We start from the raw sequence: 10,306 nt of genomic DNA, 5'->3' as shown, positions 1-10,306 counted from the left end.
AGTTTGTTACATAGGAAATAAAGTGAGGTTTCATTCTTAAGAGACAGTAGTGTATAAAATGAATGGATTAAGTTCTTATCCATTTGCACTTTCTCATTTCAACAAGAATTTATTAATCAATTACCTTTTCAAATAAATTGGATTCATTTCCAAAAGAATCCAATCAAAGGATCTAAGTGTTTTAGGCTGCATAAGAGTTAAAGCATATCAAAGGATCAAAACTCACAAACTCAATCACACAGATTTCAGGACTTAATGACTCGTCTAATAACAATTGCACTAATTGAAACATTTTGTTAAGGAGGGACGAAAGGAAAGAAGAAAAAATACCCTTCCACAATCACATACATCTGTGACTATTTGCCACCACCTAAACCCTAATTTTTCCAACTTTTTTAGTACTCCCCAATTGCTGAGAGGCTAATGGATTCTCAGATAGAACCAATATGATGAATTATAATTTTATCATATCACAATTTGAGTTTCTTTTTGGGCCCTTTCACTGTAGCATGTCCAGGGTCCTCCACTGTCTGCAACAAAAAAGGAAACAAGAAAAATTGAAGTGGATGAATCAGATCACATTACAAGGAAAAAAATAAATAAATAAACAAAGCGGATGAATCAGATCCATCAACAACAAACCACCTTCTGTTTTCCCTTTTTCTTTTTCTCCTTTTTCTTTTTCTTCTTCTTATGTTTCTTCAGCTCAGAATTTTCCACTTCCTCTTCTTTATGTGAGTTCTGCCAAATTTTCAACCATCTATGAAGTCAAAGCAGGAGGCAAAGGAAAAGATAGACAAAAACTTCACAATATTCAGGAAATGATTACAGGAATGCAATTTCAGCAAACCTCAGTTTCACCAAATGAAGTTACATGCCTAATTGTCCTTCCAGATTTTGAAGTTCCACCTGATATAGAAGAAAAGTCAGGCCAGCTTCCACATGATAGCTCCTGTACCATAATTTAAGAATACACTGATGCATGTACTACGGTATTTCAGCAAAAAGGCAGCTCGTATCCCATTAATGTGTTCGTGAGCAGCGTATTATAGAGATGAAAGACAAATCCAGGCTAGTGAACCAGACTAGTAAACCCTAAACCCTAGACCAATGACATTCTAAAGTGGTAGTGGTGGTTCACGGCCACAAATGCTGCATTAGGATTTTCCCATAAAAATAGTAAGTATAAAGAATCAACATGAAGAAGTTCTTTTGTTTTTCAAGATTGACCACTTAATCTTTTCAAACATAATGTATAGAAAGAACAAAACTGTCAAAGTACATTGATGTGCTCAAAATGAGGAGGACTGGTATAAGCACAGGAGTACTAAACAATGAAGAAACAGAACCCATGCATCTGCAGAAGCATTCTGTCAATTGTCCACTAAAGACTACTTCAATGCAAGAGAGAGAGGAGAAATGCAGTTAACCAAAATGTGCTTCAGCCTCTCCACCGCTTTAGACACATATGAGGGCATCACATAAAAGAATCTTGCATTCTTTCCCTCCAAAAGGCATAATAAAGTATCATAACATGAAAAAATGCAAACCAAATTTTTTTGTATCCAAGAGCCTTAAATCTCTTCACTGAAAGGGCCACTAAAGGACAGGGAGGAACCTCAAGACATCCCAACCATGAGCATATTCTGTGTGAGTCAAACAACAATAAAAACAAACTCAGTGATGAAAAGTAGTAATTACTGGCATTCACTGTGTCTTTCGCATTTTTGACTGCCAATTCCAGCAGATCAGGATTTAAGGAAGCCAATCCACCAGGCTCATGGAGCTTTCTTTCGAGGAACTTTGCCAAAGCAGCAGCCTTGTTTGTCGTCAATGGTCCACCAGGGTGAGCCAACCTACACCAAAAAACACCAGTGAATGAAAATCAACACCCACGAAAAGTAACCCTAAGGCAGAAATGAATTTCCAACACAAAAGTCCTGTTCTTTCATTCCTTGTAGCAGGATTCAAAGCCGTATTTATCAAACCATACTGAAACCAAAATAAATTATTTTTCCCTATAACTTGACACCATAACCAGGATTCAACACATAACTGAACTCCCTAATCAACTCAACAAAGCTTCATATTCCAAACTTCTTGGTCTTGGCCACAAAAATCCTCCCTCTCCATTAACTCTACCCATGGTCCTCACGGCAGCCCTCTTAACTCTTTCTAGCCCAGCCCCTTGTACCTGAACACTCAAATCACCCTAATTTATCGCCAATAGACTGCCCAACTATAGATAGTAAATAGGGATCGTGGGAATCATTCCCCTCCCAAGTTTTTACAATCACAGTGGGAAACATATGTTATCATGAACTCGATTATATCAGACAATATTGTATACATTTAAGCATTGTTTTTCTCTATCAACGAAAGGATATATCATGCCACATCCAGGTAAAATGCAGAACTGGAACCAACAAAAACCCTATCATCAACCATTGGTTGGTAGAATTAGAAAGAAAGAAAAGAAATTGAAACGTGCAAACGGATTCAGAAGAAAGCAAGAACAGGAATGGAGCCGTTTATTTGTTGCAGGATTTGAAATCCTCAGAAGTTTTAGTCCCATTCAATTATCTTCCATAAACATATTTTCTCAGGAAACAAACGAAAAATACAGAAAATAATAATAATAATAATAATAATGAGAATAGGGGACCTAGGTTGAGAAGAAGAAGGAGGGCGGGCGGATGATGAAGGGAGGGGTGCGAATTTGCTGCCGCGAAGAGCGCGCCGATCTTCTTCTGTCAGTCCTTCCAATTCTTTCACCATTTCCTCCTTTCTCTCTCTTGCAGATGGCTATGGCGCCTGCCTCATATTACCTTCACAACTAAAACGACGTCGTCTTACTGATTGCCTCTTATTTAGATCCCTAATCTAATATATGAATTTGAATACCCTTCCATTTAACTTGAGTTTTTATTTTTACATATTAGAAATATTTTAATGCATCATTAAAAAAAATGTTTTATATTTGTTTTTATTTTATATAATTAACATAAAATAATTTAAAAACAATCATCTAAGAAATAATAATATAATTATTTCTAAATATTTTAAAATACTAATATTAATTACATTAATAAAAATTCTAAAATTAGTAATTTAACATTATTATTATTATTATTATTATTATTCTTACAAAAATAATTATCAAATTTATTCTTACATTACATAATTAAGGTACTATTAACTTGACAAAATTTAATCCAAATAAATAAAAGTATATTTTATTCTCTTATATATTTCTAAATATCTAAAAATATCAATTTTTTTTAGAATTAATTCTCAAATTTATGAATCTAATATTTCTTATGTTTTTACTCAAAAAATAACTCAGATTTGACATAAATGTCTTTTATCATTTCAAGTATTTATATTTAGATTTTAAAAGAAACCGTTATTTATATATAAATAAATAAAAAGGAAGACATTTTTGTCAAAATAAGATCAAAAAAGAATGGAGAGTAAAGTTTAAAAAGTTAGGTTTTTGATGACTTTTTAATCAAATAATCCAATTTTTTACCATGGTGTAAAAGAGCAAAATTTACAAATTAATTAAATGCCTCGAGAGCGAATTTAAATCATATCTCATTCGATAATACTTATATTTACATAGAAATAATTTATTTTTTATATGAAAGTAATACAAATATAATATAAAAGGTAATACACTTTAATGCTATATTTGGTTCTCAAGATAAGAAAAAGTGCATGAAAAAAAAAATAATAAAAATAAAAAATAAATTTAAAATCAATAAATTATTTTCACGTGTTACTTCAAACTCATTTATATTATTTTACTAGTTTTATGTAAAGATTAATTAACTTTGAAATACATAAACATTTTTTTTTTTTTTTTTTTTTGCATTTTTTCATAATAAAATTAAATAAGAAAAAAAATCATTTTTTTTTTCCTCTCCTTAATACTTCTTTGAAACCAAACATAGCAAAAAGGTTTATCTTACCATCTCCTTATTCTTACATATAATATATATATATATATATATATAATCTACCTTAAAAATTTGTCTTAAAAGAGCATTTTTTTTTTAGGTTTTTATTGAAAGTAAATTACTTTGGGACTTTAAAATATTTATTTTTCTATTTTTTCATGACTTATTATAAACTTTTAGCTAAATGGAAAAAACTAAATATTTTGACTTTTTCTAAATAAAAAAATTAACATATTAGTTTTTCTTTACTTGTTAATGTTTAATAAAAATAAAATATTTGAAAGCAAACAACCTAATACTTAACACTATTAAACATTAAAATTTAATTTAAAATTAAGTAAAAAAAACAAACACCACATAGTCTACTTCTAAAAATGCTATTTGAATATCATTAAATAATTGAAGGATAATATCTCTTTTGGGAACTTGAAATATTGGTAGATTTTCTTACCTAAGTGGTAGAATTTAGAAATTCATTAGATTATCTTACATAAAGTGTTTGAATTCATTTTTAATCTAATAATTTTAAATACTATTGGTTATTAAAAATAATGGTCATTTTCTTTTCTAACATTCAAATCGACAACCTACAATTTCTTTGGAAATATGTTAGATAGAGAAATAAACTCATATATAATAATAGCATACATTAGATATACCATTTAAAAGCAAATGTTCATATATTTTTGGCTCATTAAGGCTATGTTTGATTCTTGGAAAATACGAGAGAAAGAAAATAAAGAGGAAAAGTAAAAAAGAAAGAAAAAGTGAAAGAAAATAAAAAATAGATTTAAAATCAATAAATCATTTTATATGCTACCTCAAATTCATTTTATTTATTTTTCCTCTTATATGTAAAGATTAAAAAATTTAAAAAAATAGAAATTTCTAACTAATTTTAATTATATTTGATTTTCTTTCCTATTTTTCATGTTAAAACCAAACATGATAAAATTATTTTCCTTAACATTTTTTTTCTTTCCTTAGTATTTTTCCAGAAACCAAACATAGCCAATGCATGATCTAATTACAAATGGTTTCCTTGATGATAAACTTGATCTGGAGTGATATGGAATCCCATAAGGCATTGTAAAAAGTAACATTCAAGTAGCAAAAATATTCTATGTTAACAAATTATAGTAACATAGGAAACTAAAGAAAATGCAAATGTATCATATCTAACAATGCACCAAATAACCAAAAAAAACTCGTACTGATGTTTTATGTTCATTACCTATTCCCAAATGTTCAATGTCATTTTCGCAGACTCCAAATCCATCCTATCCGCTCTTGGTCACTTTCCATATCCATCCACAACTCACGATATTCTTTCTTCTTGCAAAATGCATTAGCTGCTACAAAATATAGTGGATTTTCAAAAGTGAAAAGTTGTCGCAAAATCTTCATGCATTCTTGCACCGAGGGTCCTTCAAGATTCTCCCAGGCGCAAGTTATACTATTTACTTTTGCTTCAATTTGATCTAATTTTCTCTTTTTTTTTCTGTGAGGAACTCGTACCTCATCATCAGCAGTTTGCTCCCAATGTAATTTTCTTTGCAAATTGTCATCTTCCTCTAGACTAATTGGAATTTCACAAGGCATTGATGTGGAATGTGTCGATGATGTGTTGTCCATCCCCTCAGAACTCCCGTTTTTAGGCCCAATTGCTAGCACTCCTCCAAACAATGCCTCTAATTCCTCAGCATTTGCTAAAGGCCTATAACGAAATTGCTTAGCTTCTGGATATTTCTGTTTTATAATATAAACAACTAGTTAGTCACATACATATATATAAGACAACTTTTTAAAAATTCACTTGAATCAATAAGAAAATCACCTGTAAGTATTCTTCCCATCTTTCAGTTGGCAAATCAAAAGTTTTAGTAACAGAATTGTAACCATCTCCCATCATAGTTATCAATCTACTCCATGTGAGGTATTGCTTTTTCATGTAGTCCCATGCATTCTTAAGCTGTTTTTGATTAAAACGCTTTCCAACTAACTTCTCCAACTCTTTAATAATTCGAGGCCAAGAACTAGGCTTTAATGTTCCACCTGACCTAAATCCACTATTTGCCTCATGGAGACAAAGATCAATGAAGTGTTTCCTTTGGGTGGGATCACTCCAATTTGCCCTAGTAATTTCGACATGTTGAGCCATGATCTCTGCAAGATGAATAATATAATGATTGAATATATATAAATAATAAAGTAACAAATAGCAATGCACAACTATCAAAAGATGATATTTCTTCCAAATGGCAAGGCCCTGCATCAGTGTATTTTTATTGACTTTGATGTAATCGGACTAATCAAGATCATGTGATAAGAATTATGTATATATCAACAATGAACAGAAAATCTGAGCAACATTGTGAGCTATCAGTTCAATTTACGCACAGAAGATTCAATGAGCATTATTGAACAAAGAGTATACCTCTGGAAACAACAAAAAATTCACACCCCACTTCTTATTCATTCCAGAAGAACAAGAAGTGATTGAAAAGGGAAAATATATATTGACTAAATAAGCTCACGATTCATATAAGTAACTGTCAATTATGATGTTAGCCACATCATCATTGAAAATATAGCAGTTGGAGTCTTGAAAACACCATTAACAGCAAACAGAAAGATAATAAAGATCCTAAAATATGTTATGCAGCTAAAATTTAAATTACCCAATAACACCAACTATGTGATGTTAAACAACTTTTATATAGCTACTTAGAGATGACTTGGATTCAATGCAATAACAATGTGAAACATAAAATAATTCCCATATACAGAAGGAGAGAAGCCAAAGATATTGAATAGAAGAGAGAGCCAAGATGCCAGAAAGGAATTATACCAGAACCAAATGTGCAAACTTTCTAATAGAAAATTAAAGAAATAAATTGATAGGCAACCTAGGATTTTTTTCAGGGTACAAACCATTCCTTGCTATTTGCTAACTTCCCATCAACATTGTTGACAGTGACAAGCCTCAAACATTTGATCAACAGAAAAAGCATTATAAATACAGAAAAATACAAATTCAATAGGATCAAATGTTTAGTACAATGTTCAGGAATATAATAACCCAAATGCTTGAAACCATGAAAATTCAGTACATTAAACGTATTCAATCATCACATTGTTCCACCCAAAAATAAAAATAAAATACAGCAATCAAGTCATCATCCTGATATTAGAAATCCCAACAAAAGTAAGAAAATTCTGAAGAAAGACATTTCATTTATACTAAGAATCAAAATAATCACATGGAGAAGATAGCCAAAGAAGTATTCTGTTCTTCTATATCTCATAAAAAATTTCTACTAAAATTCTTAATGGCATATGCCTATATTAAACTGACATCATAACCATCAGAGTTAACATGCTAATACAAAGATTGCTAATAATATTGAGAATGGGAATTTGGGGTGAAAAATATGTCATGAGTATTGGATTGGAAGTGAGGAGATCAAGTTGATTTTAAAAATCCATCATTGTTTTGAGAAGCACAAAAAATTTCCATTTGTCCTGTATTATCCTTTACCACAGGGTCCACACGATATATGCTGTCATGACCTCCAAAGATTAAAGTCACCATTCAAACAAGGAACAATCATCTTCTCTAGAACCAATACTCGTTGCTTCTGCCACCGGGTATAACCCAACAACCCAGCCAATACAATTTAATCAACTCAATGACTGAAATCTCTCAAACATAGGCAGCAAACAAGTATGTATGCTACAGAAAATGATTTTCTTATATTTGGTTTCTAATGGAGAATACGAAAGAAATCAAATATACTTATAATCAGTTACAAACATATGCATTTTCAAATTATTTAATCTTTATATACAAGAGGAAAAATAAGTGAAATAAGTTTAAAGAAGCATGTAAAAATAATTTATTAACTTTAAATCTATATTTCATTTTCCTTCACTTTTTCTTTCCTATTAATTTTTACTCTTTCTCTTGCATTTTACCTCAAATTTTCCAAAAGTCAAATATAGGGATAAGTTTGTCTACAAAATATACATGAATATCGTATACTTTATAGGGACACAATGAGGAATCTTATGAAAAACTACTTAAACTTCAACAACAGCATATTTTAGAAAGAGGAATGCAAAATCAAAATTTAAGCAGCACAAAATAGGACTGGATCTTCTAAGTTTTTGCGGTATATTAAAAGAGTTTCTGAAAAATCTCTCATTAGAATACTTGATATATATATATATATATACAAATGCACAGCATTGGAACAACTATATACCATCCCATCAATAAAGCATGTAATGTGGACTATATAGAAGTTCAAAGCACTAAAGGAATGATCCAAAAACTGCAGCCGCTGTGCACTTTTTGGGAAATTTTTTTATGGATTTTCGTACTTCGGCAAATTTGTAATTCTCTCTCTTATGTTCTTAAAAAAATCTCTCTTCTTCTTTCACTTTCTTTCATTTTCTCAATAGCCAAGCATGTTTTCGTGAGTTCTCACAAACATGAGGATCTAGATCTAATTTTTCTCATAGGAAGGATGATCTAGAGACAAGATCTACAGGCGTTTTAGGCGAATTGAGCTTGAATCAAAGAGGTAATTTGATCAAATTGATTGATATGATAACTAGTTATCCAAGGAAAAAAATATGTAAAAATTGCAGGAAATTTGATAGTTTAAAACTATGGAAGCAAATCTGCCGCCATGATCCACACATCACAAAAACCATATTACCAATCACATTTTCAAGCAACGCCCAAATTCCTAATTGAAAGAAAATCACATCTACAAACTTAAGCATCTTAGGATTACATCACAGCAATATTTGGCTTGAGCAAATCATAAAAATGAAGATATTCAAGATATTCCAAAATTGAATTCAGCATTGAGAAAGAACGAAGAAGAGAGAGAAATCAACCTTCGGAAAACTTAAAAGGAAGAGAGGACGGATAAATTCAGATAAGACCGTTGAAGCTCGGATTTTTGCTCGGAAGCGGAGGGCGAGAATGGTGTGCTTGGCGGCAGCGGCGAGGTGCGGCAGCCGGCGGTGAAAAGAGGGTACCGCCGTACCGGTATCCAGTAGAAGGAAATAAAAATTCACTTATAAATTCTATTTTGATAAAAAAGAAAATAAAAATTCACTTTTTTTCATTTATGTAAAACTGAACGATACGCTTTAAAGGAGAAAAAACAAACAAAGAAACCTTATACATTTTTTAACAAAAAAAATAATAATTAAAAAAAAAAAAAAAACACCAGACTTTATTTGATTAAAAGGGTCATTACAACTCAATTTTGTAAATACCACCCTCAGTTTTTTTATGATCATAATTTGACAAAAACGTCCTTATTCTTTTTTTTTTAAAGCTTACATGTAAATATTTAAAATAATTAAGGACATTTATATTAAAAATGAGTTATTTTTGAGAAAAATATGGAAAAATATTAAATTTACAAATATGAGATTATTTCGTCCGTTTTAGTCAATTAATTCTAACCTCCCAACGGACAAAATAATCATTTTCAAAAATATAATAATAAAAATAAAGATAAACAAATAGAAAATGTTGACTCATTTGAATTGTTAAATGTTGAATGAAAGAAAAAAAAAAAGAAAGGAAGAGAATGAAGGAAAAAAAATACATAAAGGGAGATTTTTATTAAAATGAATTATGTTTGGATTGTGAATACGAGGAATGAAAAAGGAGAAGTCCACATCTTTTCTAAATATGAAAACAAGAATCAAAAGCATAATCAAAACCTTTCCTCACTCAAATTTAGATTTCCTTCCATTTTTATATACTAAGAGCAATCTTATAAAAATATGTAATTAAAGGATGCTTTTAAAAAATGAAGACAAATATGGAAAAGAAACACTCCAAATACCTTATTGTACCATGATTTTAATTTCTTTATTTTGAAGAGTTAAAAATATAAAAATAATTACTAATTATTCTCAAAACATGTTTTTAAAATAAAGCATTTTTTACTATTTATTTTAATTATTTTTTAACTATTATTTTAAGAAAGTGTTTTTAATTCGTAGAATCATTATCAAACACACTCTTATTTTTTAAAAATTATTTGTAAGAAATATTTGAAAACACAAAAAACAAGTTAAGAAAATCCTGAATTCCAAACAAACTCTTGTTCTTAAAAGGCATCGACTATTTTTTGAGAATTACAGACCAATAAAAAATTAGAAACATGGACACTAGGAGCCTATTTGGTCATGTGATTTAAAAACAATTTTTGAAAACAAATTTAAAAAAACATGAACAAATGAGTCCTAAACTTTGGACTTAATGCATGAAAGCATCAGTGAAGCCATTTGATTGGATCTGGATTGAA

The 10,306-nt window shown here is 30.1% G+C and overlaps 2 protein-coding genes across 3 annotated transcripts; both read right to left on the bottom strand.

Annotated features, from left to right (window-relative positions):
* Positions 1-213: 213 nt before the first annotated feature.
* On the bottom strand, positions 214-2,885 carry LOC100263086 (uncharacterized). Its single transcript, XM_010651452.3, has 5 exons — positions 2,666-2,885; positions 1,702-1,856; positions 851-909; positions 646-741; positions 214-530 (listed from the first exon to the last, which is right to left on the bottom strand). Exons 1-5 carry the CDS (start codon positions 2,776-2,778, stop codon positions 471-473), a joined length of 483 nt encoding a protein of 160 aa, XP_010649754.1. The 5' UTR covers positions 2,779-2,885; the 3' UTR covers positions 214-470.
* A 2,142-nt stretch (positions 2,886-5,027) lies between these two features.
* LOC104879235 (L10-interacting MYB domain-containing protein) lies at positions 5,028-9,227 on the bottom strand. Of its 2 annotated transcripts, XM_010651450.3 has the most exons (4): positions 8,874-9,134; positions 5,800-6,128; positions 5,481-5,711; positions 5,028-5,314 (listed from the first exon to the last, which is right to left on the bottom strand). In XM_010651450.3, exons 2-4 carry the CDS (start codon positions 6,121-6,123, stop codon positions 5,243-5,245), a joined length of 627 nt encoding a protein of 208 aa, XP_010649752.1. In that variant the 5' UTR covers positions 6,124-6,128; positions 8,874-9,134; the 3' UTR covers positions 5,028-5,242. The 2 variants fall into 2 exon arrangements, with proteins under 2 accessions (XP_010649752.1, XP_010649751.1); XM_010651449.3 differs by having other exon boundaries at positions 5,028-5,711; positions 8,874-9,227.
* Between the last annotated feature and the right edge of the window lie 1,079 nt (positions 9,228-10,306).

The sequence above is a fragment of the Vitis vinifera genome, chromosome 5 (assembly GCF_030704535.1).
Source record: "Vitis vinifera cultivar Pinot Noir 40024 chromosome 5, ASM3070453v1".
NCBI lineage: Eukaryota > Viridiplantae > Streptophyta > Magnoliopsida > Vitales > Vitaceae > Vitis > Vitis vinifera.
This window is presented reverse-complemented; position numbering and strand designations above follow the sequence as displayed.

What these genes read in the sequence shown, in the direction of transcription:
- LOC100263086 (XM_010651452.3), bottom strand. Translation starts at nt 2,778, where the DNA reads ATGGTGAAAGAATTGGAAGGACTGACAGAAGAAGATCGGCGCGCTCTT. An exon ending in CTTCATTTGGTGAAACTGAG is followed by an intron (nt 742 to 850) that starts GTTTGCTGAAAT and finishes AAAATTTGGCAG; the next exon opens with AACTCACATAAAGAAGAGGA. An exon ending in AGAAAAAGGGAAAACAGAAG is followed by an intron (nt 531 to 645) that starts GTGGTTTGTTGT and finishes TTTTTGTTGCAG; the next exon opens with ACAGTGGAGGACCCTGGACA.
- LOC104879235 (XM_010651449.3), bottom strand. Translation starts at nt 6,123, where the DNA reads ATGGCTCAACATGTCGAAATTACTAGGGCAAATTGGAGTGATCCCACC. An exon ending in GATGGGAAGAATACTTACAG is followed by an intron (nt 5,712 to 5,799) that starts GTGATTTTCTTA and finishes ATTATAAAACAG; the next exon opens with AAATATCCAGAAGCTAAGCA.